General features: G+C 43.0%; 1 protein-coding gene across 1 annotated transcript; it reads left to right on the forward strand.

The window, feature by feature from the left end:
- Nucleotides 1–1203: 1203 nt before the first annotated feature.
- Nucleotides 1204–23715, forward strand: wnt6b (wingless-type MMTV integration site family, member 6b). Its single transcript, XM_084908365.1, has 4 exons — nucleotides 1204–1963; nucleotides 11027–11247; nucleotides 19842–20137; nucleotides 21208–23715. The coding sequence occupies exons 1-4, from the start codon at nucleotides 1884–1886 to the stop codon at nucleotides 21667–21669; spliced, it is 1059 nt and encodes a 352-aa protein (XP_084764491.1). The 5' UTR covers nucleotides 1204–1883; the 3' UTR covers nucleotides 21670–23715.
- Nucleotides 23716–23971: the final 256 nt, after the last annotated feature.

Consider the following 23971-nt stretch of genomic DNA (forward strand, 5'->3'; position numbering starts at 1 on the left):
GTGTGAACATTAAGAATATTAAAACAGTCACGGTGAAACTTATCTATTGTGAGTTAATCCATCTGATCTTTTAATTAATAACGTGTTGATGGGCTCTGATTTTGTGCAGCTTTTCATATTTACAGATGATCATAAATACTAAATTCTAGCAAAGCGTAAACGCAGTTTCTGGGCTTTTGCATTTGGACCTGTAATCATTAAAACATTTAATATCAAAGCAAACCCGCATCTGTACATCACTTGCACATCAGCACAGTTTTAGCAGTTTAAACGGCTTCAAATGTGGGTGATGAGTCCTTCTAAGAGTCGCTCCATCCACCACACCAGTTCACATTTTCAGCAGTGTTCGCACACTGTGACTGTGTGGAAAAGTATATAAAATTACTTTTGATGAATTTGAACGTTCATTCTTTTTTTTTATTCCTTTTTTAGAACAATAAATCACGTCAGATTGAAATTTTGAGGAAAATGAGGAATAAGTTCCACAAAGGACGGTGTGCAATATAAACGCAAATGAAATGCACTGATGTGTTCTGATGTGTGTTGTAGTCGAAGCTTTACAGCAGTTGTAAAGTTTCCACTATTTTTGCCCCTTTGAGCCAGACTCCTTTGCAGACTGCGGTCGTAACATTATGAGTAAAATATGAATTTGGGTTATTGTTACAATCCAACGCGCAGCTGCTTGAGTAGCGTCCGTGGTGGCATTGAAAGTGTGGGTTATGGTTTGTGGAAGGACAGAGCTACGTGTCAGGTTGATTTAGTCCGTGTTTAACTTGTGACTGATTGCATCACTGCAGTGGAACATAGTCAGGTGTGAGGGCAGCACAGTGGTGTTGAATTTCAATGGATATGCCCTTGGCCAGATAGGTGATCACACATGCAAGTAGCTACAAATATACACAATATTAAAAGTTCCAACGTGCGGTATGTGTGTAGTTTTTAAAGTACAAATCTTTGCTTTAAACGATTCTTAAATATGAAAGTGTGAATTTAACGCAATGGCGGTATAACCTTTTGGCACAAGCATCAAAGCAGTGTCATCGCACCTGTACTGACGTCACCCCGTGATCCCCTCAGCTCTGATTTCGGGTGACCGTAAACACTGCGGGCTCGTGGCAGGGCCCCCCCTCTCTGTGCGCGTGCGCGTTTCCTCCTAAAACTAATTGCAGTTTCGTTCTCTCTCCTTTCTGAGTGACAGAGGATTTCGCTTCGCCCCGAGCGACGTCACACTAAGGTGGGAGAGCATTTTTGCTGCCTTCATCATCCAAAGAGCCCACACTGACAGCCGTCTCTGCAGAGACGCCTCTACCTGCAGCCGGTGAGCACCGAGAATTACCGAAACTTCATCCGGGCGTCATTTGAGGGCGAGCAGAGTGGGGCCAGCGGGGCTCCGCGCCTGAAGACGTGAACTGTTAGACATGTGTAAGCGCTCCTCTTCCTCTCTGACTCTGATATGACAGTTTGTTGTTGTTTTTTTTAAGTAAAATGAGTCAGAGCCGAAGATCCTCACGAGTGGAGCTTTTTCACGCGCTGTTTCGCAGTCAGATAAGACTTGAGTGTTTTCGGGATTCGTCCTCGGTCCGCCCTGGAAGCATGTAACGTGCTGCGACAGATGGGGCAAAACGACAATGCAGAGGTTAACCACACCTTTGAAAGCGGACATCTCTCCAGTAGCCTCTTGACCAACTTTGTTGCGCATTAAGATGCGCACGGCCGACGAGCAGTTGAATTTTTGCGCTCTTCTTGACAGTCTGTAAGCGCGCCTGCACCGACTCCAGCCGCAGAAAGCAAGCAGGGACTTCCTATGTATTTAAGAAATAACTCGGTGCTGGCTGAGATCGTCACTCGAAACTTTGGTGGGGCGTCTCTTTGAGGATTTCAACATGACGGCTCGTCTCTCGCGGATCCAGCTGGCTCTGTTCTTTATCTCGCTTTGTCCGGTCAATATCATCGGACTGTGGTGGTGAGTTTGCATTTACTACCACGTGTTTTTCGCTGTCTGTCTCCCGTCAACCCAAAGCTTCGTGTGATTTCTGCGTAATCGCGGTTTTCCTATTTATTTTAAATCTAAACGAACACAGTCGCTATAAATATATATGCGCAGTAGCATAACATTAATAAGTGATTAATGATTAGCACATTTCCCAGCAAACTACCCGAATCCAAGAATGCTCAAGAACAATCTAAGGTGCTCCCAGAGTGAGAGACTAAACCTGAAGAGAAGACAGGGAGGTGAGGGAGGTGTGTGCATTTCATTGTCTGCAGTGATAGAGAGGACAGGGAGATTGGTGGATGTGGTGTTGATGGTGTGTGTGTGGTATGTGTGTGTGTGTCTGTGAGTGAGAGAGAGTTCAGAGGGAGGAATGTCAGGTGGCCCTCTGGGCTCAGTGGATATGTCATCATAAAACAATCCCTATAGGCTCAGCTCCACAAGGTGTGTGACAGTTGGACAGACAGACAGAGAGACAGACAGCAGATCAGCTGATAAAATATTTTCTCTTGGTGAGGGTCTGTCTTACTGTTTCAATAGGAATCAAACTCTCTCTCTCCGTCTCTCTCTCACACACACACACACTTTTGTAGTGTTTGAATGTGCAGCTTTGTGATTTTTTTCCACTTGAATCCTCCCACTGTTCATTCACAGCCCAGTCAAGGTCAGTGTGGGATGTAGTGTCATGGAAGCTGTGTGAGTTTATGTCCTTGTGTGACTGGTAGATAGAGCTCCTCCACTTTGCCATTTTTCCGTCTTACTGTAGAAAAATAGGTTTGTGGAGGAAATCTGTGAAGATAGTTTGAATTAACTCGAGTTCTCTTTGTTAATAAAACACAAGAGTCTCTGCTTGTCTATCCACAGGCTGCACTGTATCTGTTACAGATTGTGAAAGTGAGCAAAAATAAGAGGGAGAAGAGAGAATGGGTTCAAGTGTTACTGGTATTTTACATCCAGTACAAGGTGTATCCACAACCTTACAAATGCCCAAACGTGTTTTCATGTGTTTTCGAGCATCATAAGCTTACAGCTATGTCTCAGTCGGTTCTGGCGCCGCACATGTTTTTTTCTTTTTACTATAATAACTAATGTGTTAAACAGTAATTTGACATCAGCTCACGCCATTAATGCAGGTTAATAACAATAATGCGTATACGTCTTCTTTACCACCACATCACAGTTGTCCTTTACCAGACTTTAATATAAGAGACAGAGCTCCTTTTTTAGGCTAAGTGTTGCTATTGGGCCAAAACACAGTGTTTATTATTTAGCCAGCAAAGTGAATGCCAGCCAGAAAAGTGCTGATCTTTTGCTGAGCTGTGCTGGTACCCAGCTGTGGAAGGAAAGAGAGAAAAACAATGTCCGTACAGGGTCAGCAGTCTGTTTCGTCGCCGCGAATTCATCGCTTTATTTGGGCTAAATCTGCTCATCTCAATGCAAATCAGTAAGCGAAAGAGTCCTGACACAGAGCTGTGCTGCATTTCTGTGATGTTGATGTCACTGTTCGGCTGGCAGTGTGGGACATTTGTTTTAAATAAGACTGCAGAAGAAGAGAATCAGTGCGAAGAAATCAGCTACTTCCTTTTTATCCCCACTGATATACGCTGTCATCTTCTCTTACTCGCTCTCTAGCTCACTTACACACTTACTCACACACATAAATGAGTGGGGCATATATGCACCAGCGCATACACAGAAACACACACAGTGTGGCCAACTGTGGAGCAGTGAAACCACACCTGTGGATTGCTCTCCTGTCTGCCAGGACAATGATTCTCTCTGTTGAAAGATGCTGTTCATACCATCGTACGTCTCTCTTTCTCTGTCTCCTTCTGAATGTCTCTGTCTCCTTATGTCTTTTGCCGTACTTGTCTTTTGAAGGAAAATGCCTATCACACAGATAGGTTGTTGATGAAGGAAAAGCGAGAGCTGCAGTGAGAGACGAAGAGTGAGCGAGATGAAATGCTGGGAGATAGCTGTCCTTTCAGTGCCTCTGCTGATTAAAGCGCTCTAATCATTTGGCCTGAGAGCAGAGAGCAAAGCTCAGAGACTCAGACACGAGTCAGGAATGTCTTTGCTCTCTTATGCTAGTTTTGACTGCAGTGCTGAGCAGGGCCAGCTTTGTTGTGTGCCACAGTCGTGAATCGGCGGACGGCCTGCGCAGAGCGTGCCACAGGTGCACACACACACACACACACACGCATACTGCATGTGTGTGTGTGTCAGCGCTGCATGCACTCCAAGATATACGGACACACTTATTCAGTCACACATTATGGTGACTATATATATATATGTATATGCGCTCATATGCACGCAAACAAACACACACTCGCACAAAATGTATAGTGAGCACTGCCATCATCAGCACGAGAGAGTTTCATTGTAACAGATCTTATCTTGTCCTGGGCTGAAAGCTAAACGTGTAATCAGCACCAGGCAGATGGGTTAAGATAAACATTAAATGACGATGTGGGTTTGGCTTTATGTGCAACAGAGAACTGACATCAAATTGTTTATGTGTGTGTTAGTGTGTTTCAGCATATATTTTTGTAGACATTCAGGCCAGCAGTATATTATAATGTCAGAAGAATGCAGAGCAGAGGAGAACGACTGTCTAAGAAATGTCTAAATATCCAAGAATCGAGGAAGAGGAGTGAATTAAGCCTTGGTGGCACATGTTAGGACCTCCTTAAAAAACAGGTAGATACACTTTATTTGCTATCCCAATAAATGGAACTCATTACGCGTCATCGCTTCCTTGATTAATGCTCAAATCAGGCAAACAACACCTCCAAAGACAAAAATGAAGAAAGACTACCTTTACAGACAGATTCGTCCGACGTAATTAACCAAGCTGAGCACTTTTAGTGCCTAAACAAACATCTAAATAAAAACTCAAAAAGAAAAGAGTAAGACTAGTAGTCCAAGCTGGGACACAGACGCAGGTTTCCTGGGTAACAGTCCGGGAAATGACAATACCCCATCTGAATGTGGACTATTTTATCTGCAAACATTCTTGTGTGTGATCTGCGCAACTATGATGATTTAATCAGGTGATACCTGCACACAAAGCCACATGTGCAGGAGTGATACCAACTAATACCGTGCTGATGTTAGCAGGCGCTGTTATTTACTTTGATGCCTTTCACATTTAGGTGTCGGATAAGAACGCGGGTTTGATTCCCGTCAGCCCGTTCTTAAAACCCGCTTGTGCAAACCCTTCAAAACCTTTTACAGACGTTTAATCTGCTGCCTGCATTTCAATCAAATAGTAAAAGTACGTGCCGAGGCTGTTTCTCTCATCTTAAACTTTGAGACGTGAATAACTGATCTGATCTAAAAATCTGAATCTGAAATGGCAGAAACATCTTCACACATTGGCTTAGTTTATAGACAGATGTCACTATGGCAACCACAACTTGGTGGTGCACGTTATTCTTAAAAGTAAAGAGACAGTTTAGTTGCTCTAAAGTTTTATTTTATGTGTGATCACGCCTGCGATACACAAACAGGATCTGCCTTCCATATTCCACGAGTGCTGTTGAGCTCTTTCATGCAGTCATGTAAATATGTCCATATTTTGACTCAGAAATGTATCTGTTAATTGTCACTGGGTGTGCCACGGTTGTTAAACCAGAATAATGTTTTTCTCGTGACATTAGCGCGGTGTTGTTGGTTTCCTGCTGGTCACATTTAATTGCCTTTGCTTCCATTATGAGTGCTGAAACTTTTTATGGCAGCAAATGTCATCGTTTCAGGCGCGTTTCACGCCAGCGTGTCAGCAGGATCGAGCGTGTTTGAAAGCGATCGACACGTTCAGGCTGAGAGGACCGAGAAACAGCGAAGCCGAGAACCAGGAGCTCGTTTTAAAATTTAGTTTGGGAACAGCATGTTTGAATTTGCACACACTTACATCACATATGAACTGTTTCCTTTTTGTTTTCTAACGAAGCCCAGCATCTTGTTTCCATTTTCACACTCCTGCCGACCCTTTCCCTTTGTCTCGTTCGCTCCGGCGTCTCAGACTAGCGCTTGTCGTGACTGTATTCATCTGCAGCATACTTGAGGGATTAAGGAGGGATGAAATTCACTCATTCATGGGTGGAGTGAAAAAAAGAGAAAGGCCCACAGCTCCACGGTGGCGTGAGATCTTTAATGAGATATGAGGTCTCTATGAGTGCCAGTGTTGAATCCCTTTGTGACCTAAAAATAATATGGTTATTATATAATTATTGCCATTGTGAAAAACTATCAATCCAAGACCTTTGATCATGTCTGACACCTATTTTTTAATAAAGAGTACAAAGAAAGAATCTGCAGACCAAACTGCAGACAAACTGTAGATGTTTAGCTCATGATTGGAGCAGCTGAATATTTGTCATAGCAGTGATAGTTTTCCTATCAGTGCCTTTGATTTGAGTACTTGTGATTCTCAGCCTTGTTTTATCTCCGCCTGCCGCGTTCCTCTGCCTGTGCCCGGCTCTTTATCTTCAAGAAGAACTGTTCATGCGAGACAGTGTTTCCTCAAAGCTGCTGATACGATCAATGACTGAACTTCCCTCTCAGTGTTTTGCACTGGGTTATCTGCTCAGGAGTTGTATCATAAATGACTGACTGAAGAACAGTGGCACTTTGCATGAAGAGGACCTGATTACTTGCCTGGCTTTGAAGTTCCTACTTGGACGTGTATGCAAGATTTTATCTGTGTCTGCACTGTAAGTGCACCTGCGTGGATCATCAGCAATTTTCGTGACATTACAAACATTTTTTTCCTGCTTTTTTTTTTGCACCTGAAATCCGCACTTTTTGGATCCACGGTAAAGCGATTCCAGAGTCTCCCCTTCCTCACACAGATGCACACTATAATGTTTCAGTCTCCAAACAAGGGCAAGAATGCCGGGCACTTACAGCACGTTGATCCCATCATTGAATTAATGCACCCCATTTTTGGGTATATCTGCAGCAATGTGCTCTTCCACCTGAGTTCACCTCACTTCCATCATCCCCACTCTCCTCGTGCCCTTTGTCTAAACTTCTGAGTCTGATGAACCCACATTACCCAACCGATGTGCAGCCAAAATTCAGGCATGATTTCTTCCTACTGTGTCCCAGCGTTGCACGATCGTGCTTTGATGTATCCATTTATGTCGATATTGCTCCTAATTGTTAAAACTTGCAAAAGCTCTGAGTTAAATTAAGTTTACTTTGTAATGACTCTCTATTTAGGTCATGCCGGGGCTTGCTTCTGCTTGTCGAGAGCTAGCTAATTATTATAATTATATTAAGGTATACCATAACAATTGTTATGCAGCTGAAGACGGCACTGTGTTGCGTGACACAACCTTAAAGGGGAACTTTATCTCTCATGTCCAGCTCCGTTTGGGAGCTTTGCTGTCAAAATAATCCATATTTATCTCACACTGGGCTTTCGTGCTGCTACTCAGTGTTCATTTAGCCTCCTGACTACTTTTTTTGTCAAATTTGTCGCATGTTTTGAATCATCAAATAAATGTTTATATTAAGCAAAAAGAAGAAGAGTAAACTCTGTACCCGCTCTGTGTGAAACAGTAGTTGCTTCCTAATCTTAATAAATGGTTTTGACTTGTCAGCAAAAACTCCAACTGTTTGTGATGTGCTGGTGATGAGTCTTTCTGTTGTGGAGGAGCTTTGTCCCACTCTGCTTTACTGAATAGTTTTAATTCAGACACATTGGAGGCTTTTCCAGCACGAGCGCCTGTTTAAGGTCAACTAAGTCTGATTTAAGTCCACACTTTGACTCGGCCATTTGAAAACCTTCATTTCGGACTTGCTGCAATAGTCCGCTTGAGCTTCATGTCATGAACTGATGGTCGGACATTCTCCTTCAGGACTTTCTGGTAGAGAGCAGAATTCATGTGGTCCAGGTCCTGAAGCAGCAAAGGAGCCCCAAACCATCACACGACAACCACCGTGTTCGACTGTAATCCTGGGAAGTTTCAGCACAGTTCCAAGTTGTCTCCATGTTGAACGTTGGCTCTCACCGTGATTCGCTGGAGTCCCAAAGGCTTAGACTTTGCATTACTTACTTGCTGTTATTTGTGATCTTTTAGCCCCCTTCACTTTGTCGGACAGCCTCGATTTAAGTGATTTTTTTGCAACAGATCTGGCAATAACCAGGTCTCTGTGACATTGATCTCAGTTTTTTAAAAAACGTGGTTAATCAAAGAAAACTCAGGATTCAACAAGAGGGACCGTTACTTTTTCCCCAGCAAAATAGTTGAATGTTTAATCATCTGGGAATTTACCGAGATTTATTTATTTATTTAGACAGAGATCTTGACCCCCCCCCCCCCCCCCCCAATGCTCAGCACAAAGTTACGCTGATGTCTTAAACAGATCAAATATTACAAAAATCGTACTATGTCATATATCATGTGATAAGACTTACTGAAGAGAAAGCAACAGTTCCATACGAATTCCTCACCAGCCCTGATCTCACTGTGTGCTACGTTCATCCCCAGAGCAAAACTCTGAATGCATCACAGAAGGTGTGAAGTGAAAAACCCGTGTTGTGCCCTTTTGAACAGGGAGACAAGGAAATAACATGAATGCATTTTATAAAGTCAGCATGTGCATGGAGTAGTGTCAGGTGCAGTAATATGTAGTAGTGAACAAGTGATCCTGGTGCCAAATTTATCCTTTAATAATAGAGTTTCCTTTTTAGCCTCTCTGGCTCTCTCTCCCGATATCTATCTATATATTTGTTTGTGAGGCTCCAGCTGTCTGTGGATTTTTCGTATGCCGTGGACAGAAGTCGGAATAAAACTCGAGTGCATTCACTAGTTTTACGGGTCTCTCCCATTATAAAAACCACCCTGGTTTTTGCGAGCTGCTGACAGAGCTGGCCGCGTGCACGGGATGAGCCCTCTTGCAGACATACGCACCAACGAGCGTCTTGCCTTTCTCACAGCCCAGACAGACTGCAAAGACGTACACCTGCGTGCATAGACATAAATGTGACATTTATCTCTTCCTCGCTCTCTCACACATGCTCCCCGGTGGCAGTGGGTAGATAATAAGTGGTTTTTGGGAGGGAGTGTATGTTGCTAAGTATTTTACCTGTACCTGGTAATTAACACCTACACACTGTCTGTATGTTTCAATTATCTGTGGGATCACCACACACAAACACTCATTGTAGCCTCACAGCTACACTGTTTACACAGAACACCTGTAATGAAAATACAGCATTGTTTCCATAGCAGTGTTTTCAACACACAGAAGTAACCACAGAAGAAATGGAAGAGTGGGTGTCCCACAGTTGTGTGTGGAGATGCCAGTGGACTTTCAGCATATAACATGACATTTGGCCTTTTCCCATTGTACTCTCTGTATAATGGATGATTATTTGGGATTAGGTGCTTTACAAATGTATTCTTCTGCTATTGTAACATAACAAAGTCCCGGTGGTACCATATTAAATGGCCTGTATTTGTATAGTGCTTTACTAGTCCCAAAGGACCCCAAAGCGCTTTATACGTCCAGTCATGCACCCATTCACACACTGGTGATGTCAGCTACATTGTAGCCACAGCCACCCCGGGGCGCACTGACAGAGGCGAGGCTGCTGGACACTGGCACCACCGGGCCCTCTGACCACCACCAGTAGGCAACGGGTGAAGTGTCTTGCCCAAGGACACAACGACCAAGACTGACCAAGCCGGGGCTCGAACCGGCAACCTTCCGATTACAAGGCGAACTCCCAACTCTTGAGCCACGATCGCCTCCAGGCCTGCCTTTCAGCAAAGAGGCTAACACGAGCTTTCTTATGTGTGAAAGATACTTAATTCTGTCGTCCGCTGACATGTTGGCCTGCCATCTAAATTATTATATCAGTCTAAAAATAGACAAAAACATGCAGGAACGACCGCAGGATCCTGTGCTGGGTATCAGACCGCCAGCGGAGAGAATTGGCGAGAGTGTTTGTTCTGCTTCTTAAAGCAAACTCTCAAGGCAGAAGAATGATATCAGGAGGTGCTATTAACAGGAACGAGGCTGAATGAAAACTATGGGTTGGCCTTTTCCTCGCCCTCGCTTTCTCCTTCCCTCCCTATTTAATTGTAAAACCTCAACTTTTGAATCACATCTGCTGGCATCCGGGGACAAAAAGCATGAAAAGATGCAGAGCAGACATGGAGTAGGTGTTCTACATAGGATAAACTGGCAGCAGGCAGAGATGAGAAAAGCAAAGAGTGGAAATAAAGTCCTCTCATAAAGTCACTTTCCCTGTAGTGACACTGAAGTGTCCACAAATGCTGGCAGTGATTCCACGTGGCAGAGCCAATTCCCCCTTTCCCATTAAGAGTTAGAATAAACTATTTATCTGTGTTATATACACTAATCTGTCAAAGCTGCTCAGGACGATCACAGTTGTATTCATCAAATGCAAGAAATATGTATATACATATTAATGTTTTAAATATTTAAACTTCATGAAGCCAGCTTGATTTATTTTCCCACACATTTAAACATTTTTTTCTTCTTCTTTTCTGTAATATAATATGTGCAGATTCCCTGAAGGAGCGCTGCTTTGAGGACTCTGTGTGGTTTAAGCAGCAAAGCTCTTAATGTCTCTAAAATCTACAGAGAGGCTGTATCGTTAGGAAATCTAGAAAGACTGCCTTCTGGTTTACCAAAATCAACTTAAGCAGCATCAAAATCAACTGTAAAAAGCCGTCCAACTACATGACTTCCAACTTTTTGAGGACCGCACAGTTCCTCCGAGCGCAGTCCAATAACAGAATCTAAACTTGCCAATCTGACATCAGAGTCAGGATTCCTCTGGGAAACTATGCTGTTGTCTCCCACATGATGATTCAAGAAGCACATTGTCGCATGGCTGAGATGTGGTGGGTAGAGGAGCCAAAGAAAAACCTTCTTCGACTGATGATTGCAGAGTTTCCCGAGTGACAAGATAAGCCGTGTGAACTCTCTGTTGTTTTAACGCTGCTTAGAAACCATTCTTCTTCTTCTTCTCTAACATTGTTCAAACAGGGCAGTGGGCAGTCCACTGGTCATGGACCCCAACAGCATTTGCAGGAAGGCAAAGCGCCTGGCGGGGAAACAGGCTGAGCTGTGCCAGACTCAGCCCGAGATCATCAACGAGGTGGCCAAAGGAGCCAGGCTGGGCGTCCGGGAGTGCCAGTACCAGTTCAGGTACCGCAGGTGGAACTGCACCAGCCACCACAAATACTTTGGGAAAATACTTCAACAAGGTGAGTGACGATGCTCAGCAAACTTCGTCTGCCTCTTCTTAGTAAAATGCATACAGTCTTGAAGGAATAGTTGGAAGTAGTGCTGCGAGTTAAATAAGAAGATTTAAATCATTCTCATGTCTACCTGGCGCTACAAGCCAAAATTCAATTTGAAGCTGTCGTGTCTTCGGCGGGGTTAGGATTATAGCCGCTGTCCTTGCATCAGCTTGAGGTCAGAAGCCTGCCTGATGGCACTCGAACAAACAAGGGCAGCTGTTGTATGTCTGAGGAGACGTATTCACACTTGACTGACTCTCCTCTTCATCAGATTGGGCATGCCTGAAATGATCAGCTAAGAATGCCTTTTCTCTTAACATCTTTCCTAAGATCTCCTAACATCTTCCTCCAACTCTTTGAAGTCTGTAATATAACTGACGCAGGGTCACTGCTGGGTCTTCTGCAATTACTGTGTTGGTTTTTTCTCTTGTCTGATTAGATTCATAGAGAGTTTCTTGTCTCTCCGTTGACTTGCATTACAGAGGACCTTTATCTTTGTGTTTAGTTAACAAATAAGGCACACGTATTATTAATTTACAGCAAAGGAAACACAACGTGCCAAACATTTCATTAAACTCATTTCTGCCTCAGTGGGGGAAGATGTGCAAAATGAAGTTTGGCTCTGATGTGTCATAATTCTAGATAGTAACATACTAGAACTGCACGATTGCCATTAAAATCCAATAAGTTTCCCTTTTGGACCACTTTTGATTTCATGTGGCCTGACAGTAAGAAGTGCGTCCCATCTAAATGAAGGTAAACACAATAAGTTTTTGCATCAGGAGGCATTTTTGTTCCTTTCAGCTGAGACAAAATCAAAATAACTAACATATTACACGGCTGAGAGATTTCAAATACCCATTAGATGTGTCAGATATGTTTACTCACCCCTACAATCAACACAGAAGACCTGCGAAACTGAAGTTTGCACTTTAGTTTGTGCTTTAGGAGAAGTTTATGTTTCTTTTAACTTTAATAACTTATAATTATAGATGCAATAATCCTCTCAATGCCTTCTCTTGTTAAGCTCTACAGCTCAATAACAGTGTGACATCAGAAAAGCCATTTTTCTGTAAGTAATGAAGGTGGACCAAAGACTGTTTTTGTCTCCTATATGAATTTATGACACCAGTCTTGTTCGTGTCCTGGACAGAGAAAGAAAGGAGAAAAAGAGAGAAGGAGAGAGGAAGGGAGAGAAGAGGGAAAAGGGCAAGAATCTACCGGTAGGAGACAGACTAGCAATTAATCATGAATTCCTGGCTGTCTATAAGGGCGGCCAAAGTGCTCCGCTGCTTTAAAGCCTTTGTCCACAATTACCTGGATCTGCTCTTAATGGCTGTTTATCATAGACTAGTAGCACTACATGTCAAAATAAAAGTGCCTTCATATTTAATGTGCTGTAAGTGGTTTGCTTAACCTCATTGACCTCTATAATTCTGCAACAACACACTCTTACAGAGACACTTTCATGACAGTTTGTATTTGCAGAAAAACGAAGGCTGCGTTTTGCATGATTTCTGTCAGGTCACGTGCAGCAGCAGCACAGCTACGCCGTGCGTAGGTTTGAAAAGGGAAGCTGCCTCGACTCCTTTGATTGCACGTCTCATTTTGTGTCACTCTCTGCTGCTGTTTTTGCGGCAGCCAACTCATTGATTCACTGCAGGCATCGTGTTTAATCTTCCTCAGTCTCTATTTTCTTTATTCGCTTATTTTTGCTATTTTTGTTTTACCTACGGTTACTCCAGCAGCCGACTCACTGGGCACTGTTCAGTACTGTGAGTTTTCTCCCAATCCTAATGATTCTTACCAATCACGTTTCATCCATCTGTGTGCTTTTTCACGTGTACAGTGGAAAGGTGTTTTACTGACTGAGTCAAACAGGCTTCGAATCCTGTTTAGCAAACAGCCTAAAAGCAGTTTAAAGACCTGAGTGATGGCATTTGTGTATTTCTTGCTGTGTTTGTGAAAATGATTTATCTTGAGCTGCATCGCTGCTGTACGTCAACACGACTCTCTGAGGAAACAAGGAACGACTGTAGCTGCAGTCGGTGGAATAAGAGCTTTGAATTATTTTGTATTAATAACTGTGCAGCACACGTGTGTGTGTGTGTGTGCATATAATGATGAAAACTATTACTCGGTACGTCTCGGTGTATGGAAAGAAAACGCATATACTAAGGATCCATGGTGCAAATGTTTAGTTTTTGATTTGCGTCAAGACAGCAGATGGAAGAGAAACACTGAAGGTGAAAACTTAGTGTGTGTGTGTGTTTGTGTGTTTATATAACAGGGGTTTTAGCTGATTTCACAACATTACTGAAACACTGCCATTTCAAAACTTTAGTGCGAGACGTCTGAATGAGTGAACACGTTGACACAAGGGCCAACCTGTCCTCACTCCCGTCTCATCACAGACTGAAGCTCGGTCAAGAACTGTATATTTTAATAAATTGGCCACCTTTTTTGTATCACGTGCAGGGCGCTCTGATTAATTTCATTACAAGTCAGTCAACATGGGAAATCGGCATCATAGGATCACAGGCAGATGTGCTCTGCGGGGTCCCAGGTCCCTGTGAAGGAAAAGCTTTTTGCAGATGGGAAAGGGTTGCCTTGCAGCTGTTAATGCTGTGAAACGCTGAATTTTAACTCAGAACACCTGTTGCAAAACCTAACCAGAAGGCTTTTAGTGTTTAAATTTAGACAGGACTAGAAGACGGGCCTGTTTTCTGGTTTGGAAGACAAGTGAACACAACATTTACTACCTCACCTCCCTCCGTACGTTAAATGTAAATGTTTGTTTGCTGCTTGGGTACAAAAACCATCTTTTAACACAACAAGAGGCACGTTGTCTTAAAAAAGACGGAAAGAAATTGTGTCCTGGCATTGTCAGCAGTTCTTGACGTGGGCTTTGAGAAACTTGTGGGTGCATGAGATAAACCCTGCCAAAAACAAACAAACTGGGAAAGTACCACAGACTGGTTCACAAGTTGTGTCTAGATCTTTGCCCATTTTAAGGCTTGTAGATTAAACTGGATGTAGTTTGAGTTATTTTTATAGAAATTGTGAGGTATCGGCTCCTGTAATTGTGGGGAATCGCTCTGCATTTCCCCACAGTATGGACATGAGCTGCATGCTGTGGACTGTTGGTAACGCTCAGCTTCACAGGGTTTGTACAGAATACAGACAAAGGAAGCACAACAAACACTGTCTGTGGGAAAAAAGGGATTCTGGAGCAGCACTGAGCAATGGTAGGAATTGGCTCTAAAATGTGTTAAAATGAGAGTCGTTGCCAAATTTGAGCATGTGATAGTTGACAGTGTGGATGTGTCCCAGTGGCTCATTTTGCATGTGCATCAGATTGTTTTCTTCTTGGGCCATAAACATCTTACATACACTTATCTCCCAAACCAAGACTTCTGCTTTCTTGACATCAGTCTTTATTATCCTCTCTGTGTTCGAAAACATACAGACAATGGAGCCAGCATGGCTCCCAGTGCGAGTCAGCCCCCATACAGTGACGCTGGTAATCACATAAGAGATATTCCAAATTGTGTGTGCAAAGTTGTGTGTGAAATTCTGTCCTGTGGAACGAACCAAGGCCTCTTGCTTTGGGGCTTCACGTTAATTAAGCCGATCGATCGTCAATCATGTCAAAAACGTTCAGACCTTCTCATTAATGATGCTCTCAGGCTGACTCACAGATATGATTCAGATTCTGTGCTGATTGATTGATACACGGGTTTCAGGATGTTTTATTTTCCTGTCAGTGTTTTTAACATTAATGAGCCTTTAAACTGACACTGTGTGCATGGACGTGGATATTAAGCTGTGGAAGAGAGCCAGAGATTAATAATGACTAATGATTCAATGCAGAGAGGTGAGTGAAGAAGAAACACCCAGTGCCTCATGGGAATCCCCCAGCAGCCTACACCTATTGCAGTGTAGCTAAGGGAGGATTCAGGGTCACCTGATCCAGCTCTAACTATATGCTTTAGCAAAAAGGAAAGTTTGAAGCCTTAAAAGTAGAGATAGTGTCTGTCTCCTGAATCCAGGATGGGATCTGGGTCCACAGAAGAGGGGCCTGAAACGAGCTTGTAGCCTTCCGACCTCCTGTGAGAGTGAGAACTGCTGAAGTCCAGCCCCAACATACAACCCATCTCTTCTGATATGTGTTTGGATTTATAGATACTGTTAATTTCCACACACCATATGTGATTATATCAGGAGTTCCCCACCTCTCCTCAAACTGTCCCATCTGGGTGTTCCTTGTTTTTAAAAAGTATGAATCACTTCATGGGTAAATTCTGACAGAGATTTTCTTTTATGAGCAAGTTTTGATCTTACATTTTGAAACTCACTCGATATGACCACAATTCAGCTAAACAAACGTTTTCCTATAGCGTGGATCCTCTGTGCCGTAATCCTTTTTAAGCTTTGCTTGACGTCCCTGATCACGTTTAGATGATGACCTCTAAAAGATGAAAAAGTGATTAAAATAATATGTTGTAGATCCTGCAGAAGGACTTTTTTGAGATCGAAGCAGACGTAGACAGGCCCAGACACCCAGCGTGGCAGGGAATTTGTTTGGAATTCGTGTCTGCGAGGAAAATGTGAAACAGGGTGCCTCAAATCATCAAATTTTTGATAGCTTCTTTCCTCCTCTCCCTTCGTTTTCTCCCTCTACTTTAAGCCTTCTGCTTTCCCCCCTCGTGTATGCTGTCGGCCCATTTTTACAGAGAGGATATTTTTGCCTTGCGCTAGTTGATGCCCTCAAAACTGAAATGTGTGAAAAACATGTCAAACAACACTTTTCATGTTCAGTTTTTGCCGTGGAGATTTCCTCTGCTCAGCGTCGTGCTTTGCAAGCACAGTTGGTGACATCTGGATGGCCTCTCGGCTTGTTTGGACACAGCACGTGTTGCTATCACCATATTGTACTAATGATTTAAGTGCTGCTGTTTCACACATGTGTTTCTAAATAGTTGGAGGGATGCTTTGGAGATGACACATTTTAATTTGAGTACGTTTGCAGTTATAACCTTCTGCCGAATGGTAGGAACAAAAAGGTGTGGTCTGCTTAAGTTGTAACACACACACACACACAAACAGACTGGGTGGCGTGCGACAAAACCTGCACACCCCAGCGAGCCTTGATATCAATACCAGCTGTAAGACACCCAGAGATGTCTCCAGTGCAGGCACACTCGTAAAAGTTTGTGTGTGAAAAATATTGTTTTATGCAGTTTGAAGCATTTAACATTTCACAATAGTCTGCTCGTCTTCTGTGTCGTGAAGAGCTGCTGTGTAAAATGTTGGAACCAGCTCAGTAAATCTGAGGATTAGATATGTGAGACGGGACATGCAGCATTTGTACCAGAGTGTGTGTGTGTGTGTGTGTTACCATTCCTAATGAATCCCATTCAGTGAATCATGCGATATAGAGTTGGCAGTGTTGATAGTGGTGACTGCACAGCCGCTGCCTTCCAGCTCCTGGAAATAAAAATGCTTTTGCTTCATGTAAACTCAGCACACAGTGGTTAAAATAGGATTTTTCCCTCAAACCTATGAAACTGTTGTGTTTTATTCTCTTCAGAGGTTATTTTTAGATGATTTTTCATTTAGTTTATCCTCAGCAGGCCTTACACTATTTAAAACACATCTTCCTACAAAATGTTATCATAATTTTTTTTATCCCTGCACACTTAACAACCTCACACACATGTATGCAGTCCTGTGATAAACTAAGAACACCTTACTGCCTCCATAAGAATTGAGAAGGTAAGTACAGCCAGGTGCTTCTAATTAAATATAAATTTGATTAACTCTTGATGATCAGCAAGTGTGGCCACCTCTGTAAATCTGGAGCATCCGTGTGTGTCCCAACAACGTCACAGTCTGTCACAGAACTGCAGAAAACCAAGAGCTACAGCTGAGAGGTTCTACAGGCTTTATTTAGCATGTTTAATGTTAAAGTTCATGACAGCACTATTAGAAAAAATGAAACAGTATGGCTTGCATGGGAGGATTGTCAGAAGAAAGCGTCTTCTCTAAAATGAACATGGCAGCACGGTGCAGGATTGCAAAACTGCATCTGAACAAACGACAAGACTTCGCCAGATAATGCACAGCACCATATCTGGCAAAAAACTCATACTCAGTATTTGCAAGGTGCTCAGGCACTGGGCACACTGGGCACACTGGGCACACTGGGCATACTGGTACTCGGGACCTCGACCTGATGGAAATGCTGTGATGAAATCCTTCAGAGAGCTGTGCATAAACAAATGTCTGCAAACAGCTTAAAGAGACTAATGTGGTTCCACAACTTACTGAGTCATGCACGACTGGATAGAGTGAAAGCTTTGATGTTTTCACACAACAGTACAGCAGTGTCTTTTGTCTGTCTTATTCTAAACCTGAAGAAAGTTTCTTATAATTCTTGTGCTTCTTATACAGAGGGCAACACTGTTGTTTATGGCGAGGTCTAAATAAACCTCTTTACTCAAGCAGCAGGTGCTCAGTTGTGGTTTAGTCCCCATCAGCTAGCATTTGTTAACATACTAAAATAGTAAATATCACATACACACGTGTGTCGTTATTAACTTATGATAATATTACTTTACTTTACATGGTAGCAGCATCAGTGTGTTGTTATTGCTCGCCATAAAAAAAAGGGCAAACACACAAATCTTTTTTATTCCAGTTTGTTCTGCAACAAACGTTCAATTTAAAGTAAGACTAAGAGCAGTGTTCACGTGCATTAGCTCTCAGCAATTTTTTATAGCTGCTCTTTTTCTGTCAGGTGATGGACAATAGCTGCTCTAACCCCGGATAAAGACACGCTGATCTGTGGGTGGCAGAAATGCTGAAGCACCCGCGGGGAGACAGACGATTGATTTGCAGTTGTAGTTGAGCACGGCTTTAACCAGCACTCGAAATAAACCAGCAGCTGTGGCATGTGAGAGCTTGTGTGTACGATTATGTTGGCCCAACAGAGAAATAGCCATCCTCTCAGCACCACAAAGCCAGCGACGCTTCAGTTGTTGTAATCGAGCAGGACTGAGAGAGATGCGCTCTTATCCTGTTCCATGGGGCTGAGATATCGACTGATGGGATGCAGAGGCAGATGTGGAGGGATGCTTGTTGTTTTATTGTCCTGCAGCTGACTGTGGAGCGATACTGACCACTCAATGAAAAATATGTGTCCAAATGTGTAATAGGTATTTATCTGTGAATACATTTCCACTGTTAGGATGACTTCCTGAAAGTGGAGTTGATGAAAAAGGGAAATGCTGTTATGAATCCCAACTTTGGACAGTTGGACTTAAAAACTAAACTCATCCCACCAGAAGAGCTTCATGCACATATTTTACATGTATGTAAAGCTTTTAAAGTCTCAGTTGTTGCAAGTCTGTCAGCTGAGGTTTGAGCAACCATCAGAATCAAAGAAGTTGGACACCAGGTGTTTCCAGTCAGGTTTGTGGAGCCAGATGAAGTTTTATGACATCCAGCATTTTACATGAGAGACATAAGATTTGAGATTTTGTTACTACCTATCAGCAAAATCAGCTCTGTATTTACGGAGCATCACCCATATATGAACACTTACTGCCGTCGGTATTCAGAGGTCACCAACTTTCAGCAGAGTCAGTCGCTACAGACCTCCAAACTTCGCGTGGCCTTCAGATTAACTCGAGAACGGTGAAGCTTCGTGGAACGGGCTCACGAGATTCATCCAAACCTTACATCACCAAGCACAATGCAAAGCGTCATATGCTGTGGTGGAAAGCACGCCACCACTGGACTCCAGAGAAGCAGAGACATGTTCTCTGGAGTGACAAATCACCATCTGGCAGAGTGCGGGTTTGGTGATTGCCAGGAGAACAGTACTTGTCTGACTGCACTGTGTTTGGTGGGGGGGTGTTTGGTGTTCCCAACTTTGTGGGAACACCAGTGCACAAAGTCCATAAAGACATGAATGCATTTCTGGAAGAACGGTCAAACATTCCCATTAACACACTCCTAAATTGTGGAAAGCCTTCCCAGAAAAGTTGACGCTGTTATAGCTGCAAAGGGTGGGCCGACATCACATTAAACCCTGTGGATTAAGAATGGGATGTCGCTCAGCTTCATATGCGTGTGAAGGCAGACGAGAGAATACTTTTGGCAGTGTAGTGTGTATGAGGTCGAAACGGGGAAGATCTCGCGAAAGGGGGACTGGAGATGAGGAGAACTGTCCCATTGCAGTAGAAAATGATCAGGCAGGAGCTGTAATGCTTGATGCCAAGGTTCTATAAGGACATCGATGTCGCCTGTATTAAATCTAAAACTCACATCCAGAAGATTTAGAATAGAAAATGTGTATGGCGTATATTTATACAATCCTGTATTTTACATGTTTGCAGTGGGGCTGTATAAGTTGTCATTACTATGAATTCCTTCAAACTTTGGTAAAAGTCATCAGATATCTGTGGAATTACTCTTTGTGAGCATTTTTGTAATGCTGCATGCAGACTCAGTAACCGAACCCCCTCTTTTGCTTGTACCTGTTACTGTAGATATCCGGGAGACAGCTTTTGTTTATGCCATCACAGCCGCCGGTGTGACCCACTCTGTGACGCAGGCCTGCAGTATGGGAGACCTCCTGCAGTGCGGCTGTGAGGCCACCAGGAACAGACCGCCTCCGAAGCCGTCCTCCTCTGGGGACGGGGTCAAGTGGGAGTGGGGGGGCTGCGGAGATGATGTGGAGTTTGGTTATGAAAAGTCAAAGCAGTTTATGGATGCCAAGAGGAGGAAAGGCAAGAGTGACATCAGGACGCTCGTCGACCTGCACAATAACGAAGCTGGCAGACTGGTAAGCAGTTTCACAAAGTTTCTGTATCCTGTTCAAATGTAGTAAAAATGCATGTTTCACGTGCTGATAAAGTTCGACAAAGGTGTCGGTTGTCCATTGGAATGCTTCTTTCCATTCCACTAACATGCTAAAAGAGAAAGCCGCGGCCTCCAGCCATATTTGTGTCGTGCCGTAAGCTGATATTCTAACAAGAATCGGGTTTCTGAAACAAAAAAAACAAGAACGTGCCCGGCGCTTTGTTTTTGAGCCTCGGAGGCAGCCTTTCTACTGCCGTTGTTACGACCATGACGGTCTTAACGCGCTACTGGAAGATGAAGGAGCAAGTTTCGTTTGGTGTTTGTTTATAAGAAGAACGCTGGCAAATCTTCCAGATCACATTTCCTTGTGCGGCGTTGTCGCTGTTTGAGTTCGTTGCAGAATTGTTAAAAGATGCACAAGCAACACCGAATTATAAAGTTCACTTTAGTTGGGGTCAGCGGCAGGTAGAGAGGAAGAGAGGAGGGTTTTTGGGATGCAGTCCAATTGTAGCATTAGTGAACAAACTGTTTGAACATAGGAAGAAACTTGCACACAAATTCCCAGAGGTTGAGAAATAAGCGTGCTGCGATGCGCCCAAATGTCTGTTTATGTGCATGAATGCATGTCTACTTTTATACACATTTGTGTGTGTGTGTGTGTGTGTGTGTGTGTGTGTGTGTGTGTGTGATGGGTTAATTATGTGCATTATAAGTGAATGATCTGTTGTCAAGGCTTGTTAGATGTAGGAAGGCCAGAGGCAACGTGGAGGGAGAGGGGGGCTGGGGAGTTAAATTCCTTCTGAATAGCGTCTGCTTTTATCTTACCTATCTATCAGTGTGTGTGTGTGTGTGTGATCCAGGGCCTTTGTCTGTCATATATCATGAAAACACAATAATAAATTCTTCTTTGGCGAATTAGTCATTTGTCATAAGCAGCTCGGCTTCACTTCGGGGTACAAGTTAAATGTTTTTGTCCTTCTTCCTGCTTGATAAACCCTCTCCTCTCTTTTTTCACCTGTCTGCCCTCTTTCACCTCCCTTTTCCCCCCGTTAGGCAGTAAAGCTCTACATGAGGACTGAGTGCAAATGCCACGGACTGTCAGGCTCGTGCACGCTGCGCACGTGCTGGAAAAAGATGCCGCATTTCCGTGAAGTGGGCGACCGCCTGCTGGAGCGATTCAACGGCGCCTCGAAGGTGATGGGCGGCAATGACGGGAAGACCCTGATCCCTGTGGGCCAGAACATCAAACCTCCGGACAAGCAGGATCTGATCTACTCGGACGAGTCTCCGGATTTCTGCCTCGCAAATCGAAAAACAGGTTCGCTGGGAACAAAGGGGCGTATATGCAACAGCACGGCCATGGACATTAGCGGCTGTGATTTGTTGTGCTGCGAGCGAGGCTTCCGGGAGGAGACGGTGGTGTTTGAGGAGAACTGCTTATGCCGTTTCCACTGGTGTTGTGTCGTCCAGTGCAAAAAGTGCATGGTTCGAAAAGAGCTTAGTCTCTGTCACTGACGAACTAAAGTTTAAAGTAGTCAAATTACTTTGTTAATTACAACTACTTTTGTTACTTTTTGAAGTTCTTGCTTTAGTTTGGATAGCGTGAAAGATGCAGAGGATCTTGAGTTTCATGGTTATCAAGCTCAGTCAGAAGTTGAAACAATGGAAACAATGGAAACAATGGAAACAATGCCATATCCTCCTTCCACCTGCAGTTCAACAACATTGCTTAATAGGAGACGTTGCTTTTATTCCACGATATTCTGCAGGGTAGTAAGAAGATTAAGGACCTCACTATGGCCCATTATCCATTCCAGTGCTCATAGACTTACTGTTATCTAACGGTGTAATGCTCACAGACTTGACATAAAAGATGGACGTAGCCTCCGGATCTAAAGAGTGAAGTAAATGCAAAAGTGCCTTAAACCTGCTTTAATTCCAAAACCCAGCAGGGAGCAACTCCCCAATACGTAATGACTTTATAGCCTCGGTTGCTGTTTTCAAGTCTTCTTCAATCAGTTTGTAAACGATGGGCTCATTTCAGGTAAAACTGACAGTAAAGCAGGACGTGGTCCTTTTGCGAGTGGCAAGTCATCCCCATATGAACATGCCAATGGGGAATGTTTTGGTGGCTACACCCATCTTTCATATATATTCCGTCTTAACAAGTGTAATCATATTCTTGAGTTTGCATTTACCAAAAACTGTGTCTCAGTTATTGTAACTGCAGCGAATCAACATAGTGAGAAAACCAAACGATGCTGGTCTTGACCTGTTGTTCTGCTACTACATGAAAAATGTAAAAAAGGGAAACTGTAAACCGTTGTTTTAGTTGCAAAGATGCTGTTAACACCATGCTTTGCAGGTGCGGACTTGGCTTGCCAGCAGAGACTCTTATTTATATAAAGATATGATGACTACTTGCTTCCGTCTGTCTCTCAGAAGCACTTTGGATGCAGCAGCTGCCACGGACGTCCTCATCAGCTTGGCAATAAAACCTGCAGTCGGCTGTTTCTCCTGAACCAAAATAGAAACCTTTTTTTTTCATGATATTTTTTTGTTATCAAAAAAATGTATATGATGCATTTTGTTTATATATTATGATATACAGGGCTAATAATAATAATAATAATAATGCACTTTGGATGTTAGCTTTTATTTGATACTGTAAGTGCGTGTGTGCGTGCGTGTGTGTGTGTGTGTGAGAGAAGGTGTGCATTATTGTGTTTGTGTAGGTTGGCCAGTTATCACCATATCCTTCAGTGTATATATCTATAAGTTGCTGTCTGTTAAACTGCAGTATGCTGGTTACTGAAAGCACACCACTCCTGGACGACTGTCTCTGAGCGACACAGACGAGGTCTTTTTTTGTTGCTTTGTTCCTCTTCAGCAGAAATACCCATAAACTTATTGTATCATCTAATTTACACGTTTGTATTATCTGGCAGTGCACAGCAAGTATACTGAACTATAACACAACATTGCTTCAGTTTGTTCTGTTCAGGTTTTTGTGTTTGCGCGAGGTTTCATGTAGGTACGCATTTATAATTTAGAGTCAGCTGGTTTTAGCGGTGCACCGTGGCTCACATCTGGATGCTTCCTCGTCACTTTTATCGTCTGCTGTGTGACAGACTTTTATAACTTAACTGATGGTTATTCTGTAAGTCCATTTTGTAGTTAATGTTAACCACTTAAGGTCATGATAACAGCTGTCACAGTAGTCCTTAGTGTTTTTGTGTGAACGGAGCCAGAGCACGGCAGTGATGAAGAGGCTGCATCTTATCACTAGTGGTGTTTTTTGAGAATTTCCCCCTTCTTCAGTTTTCCAATCAGGTTTGGTGGGAACGCAAATCTTTAAAAACATTTCAGCGATGTCACTGTAACATAATTCAGCCCATCTTTAACCAGCAAAGCTTCTTCGTTCATTGGTCATTTATTTAAATGAGTTTTGTCCAATATTGCTTTTTATTTCCATCTGCTCCTCGTCTTTGTATTCAGGAGAAATGGTTGCATACTTGGATGTTACACTGCAGCTTCATTAAACATAAATGCCCAAAGAGATTCAAGTGGCTCGTGACTGACATCGAAGACACCGTTCAAAACCAGATATATTATCATTCCTTTTGATAATTAAGTTACTTTGTATGTAGTTGGACAAATTCGTTATTTAAACTATGATGATACTTTTTAGTTTCAGTATTTCTACACAATAAAATAGATTTCACTGATGTTTTACTTCTACAGTGATGTAAGTGTGTTATTTGGACCCAGTCTATCACTCTGAACACTAGATTTTGTGAGGAGCAGCACAAACCTG

This window comes from Perissodus microlepis, chromosome 16, assembly GCF_051167445.1.
Source record: "Perissodus microlepis isolate ML-2025 ecotype Zambia chromosome 16, ASM5116744v1, whole genome shotgun sequence".
In the NCBI taxonomy this organism is placed as follows: Eukaryota; Metazoa; Chordata; class Actinopteri; order Cichliformes; family Cichlidae; genus Perissodus; species Perissodus microlepis.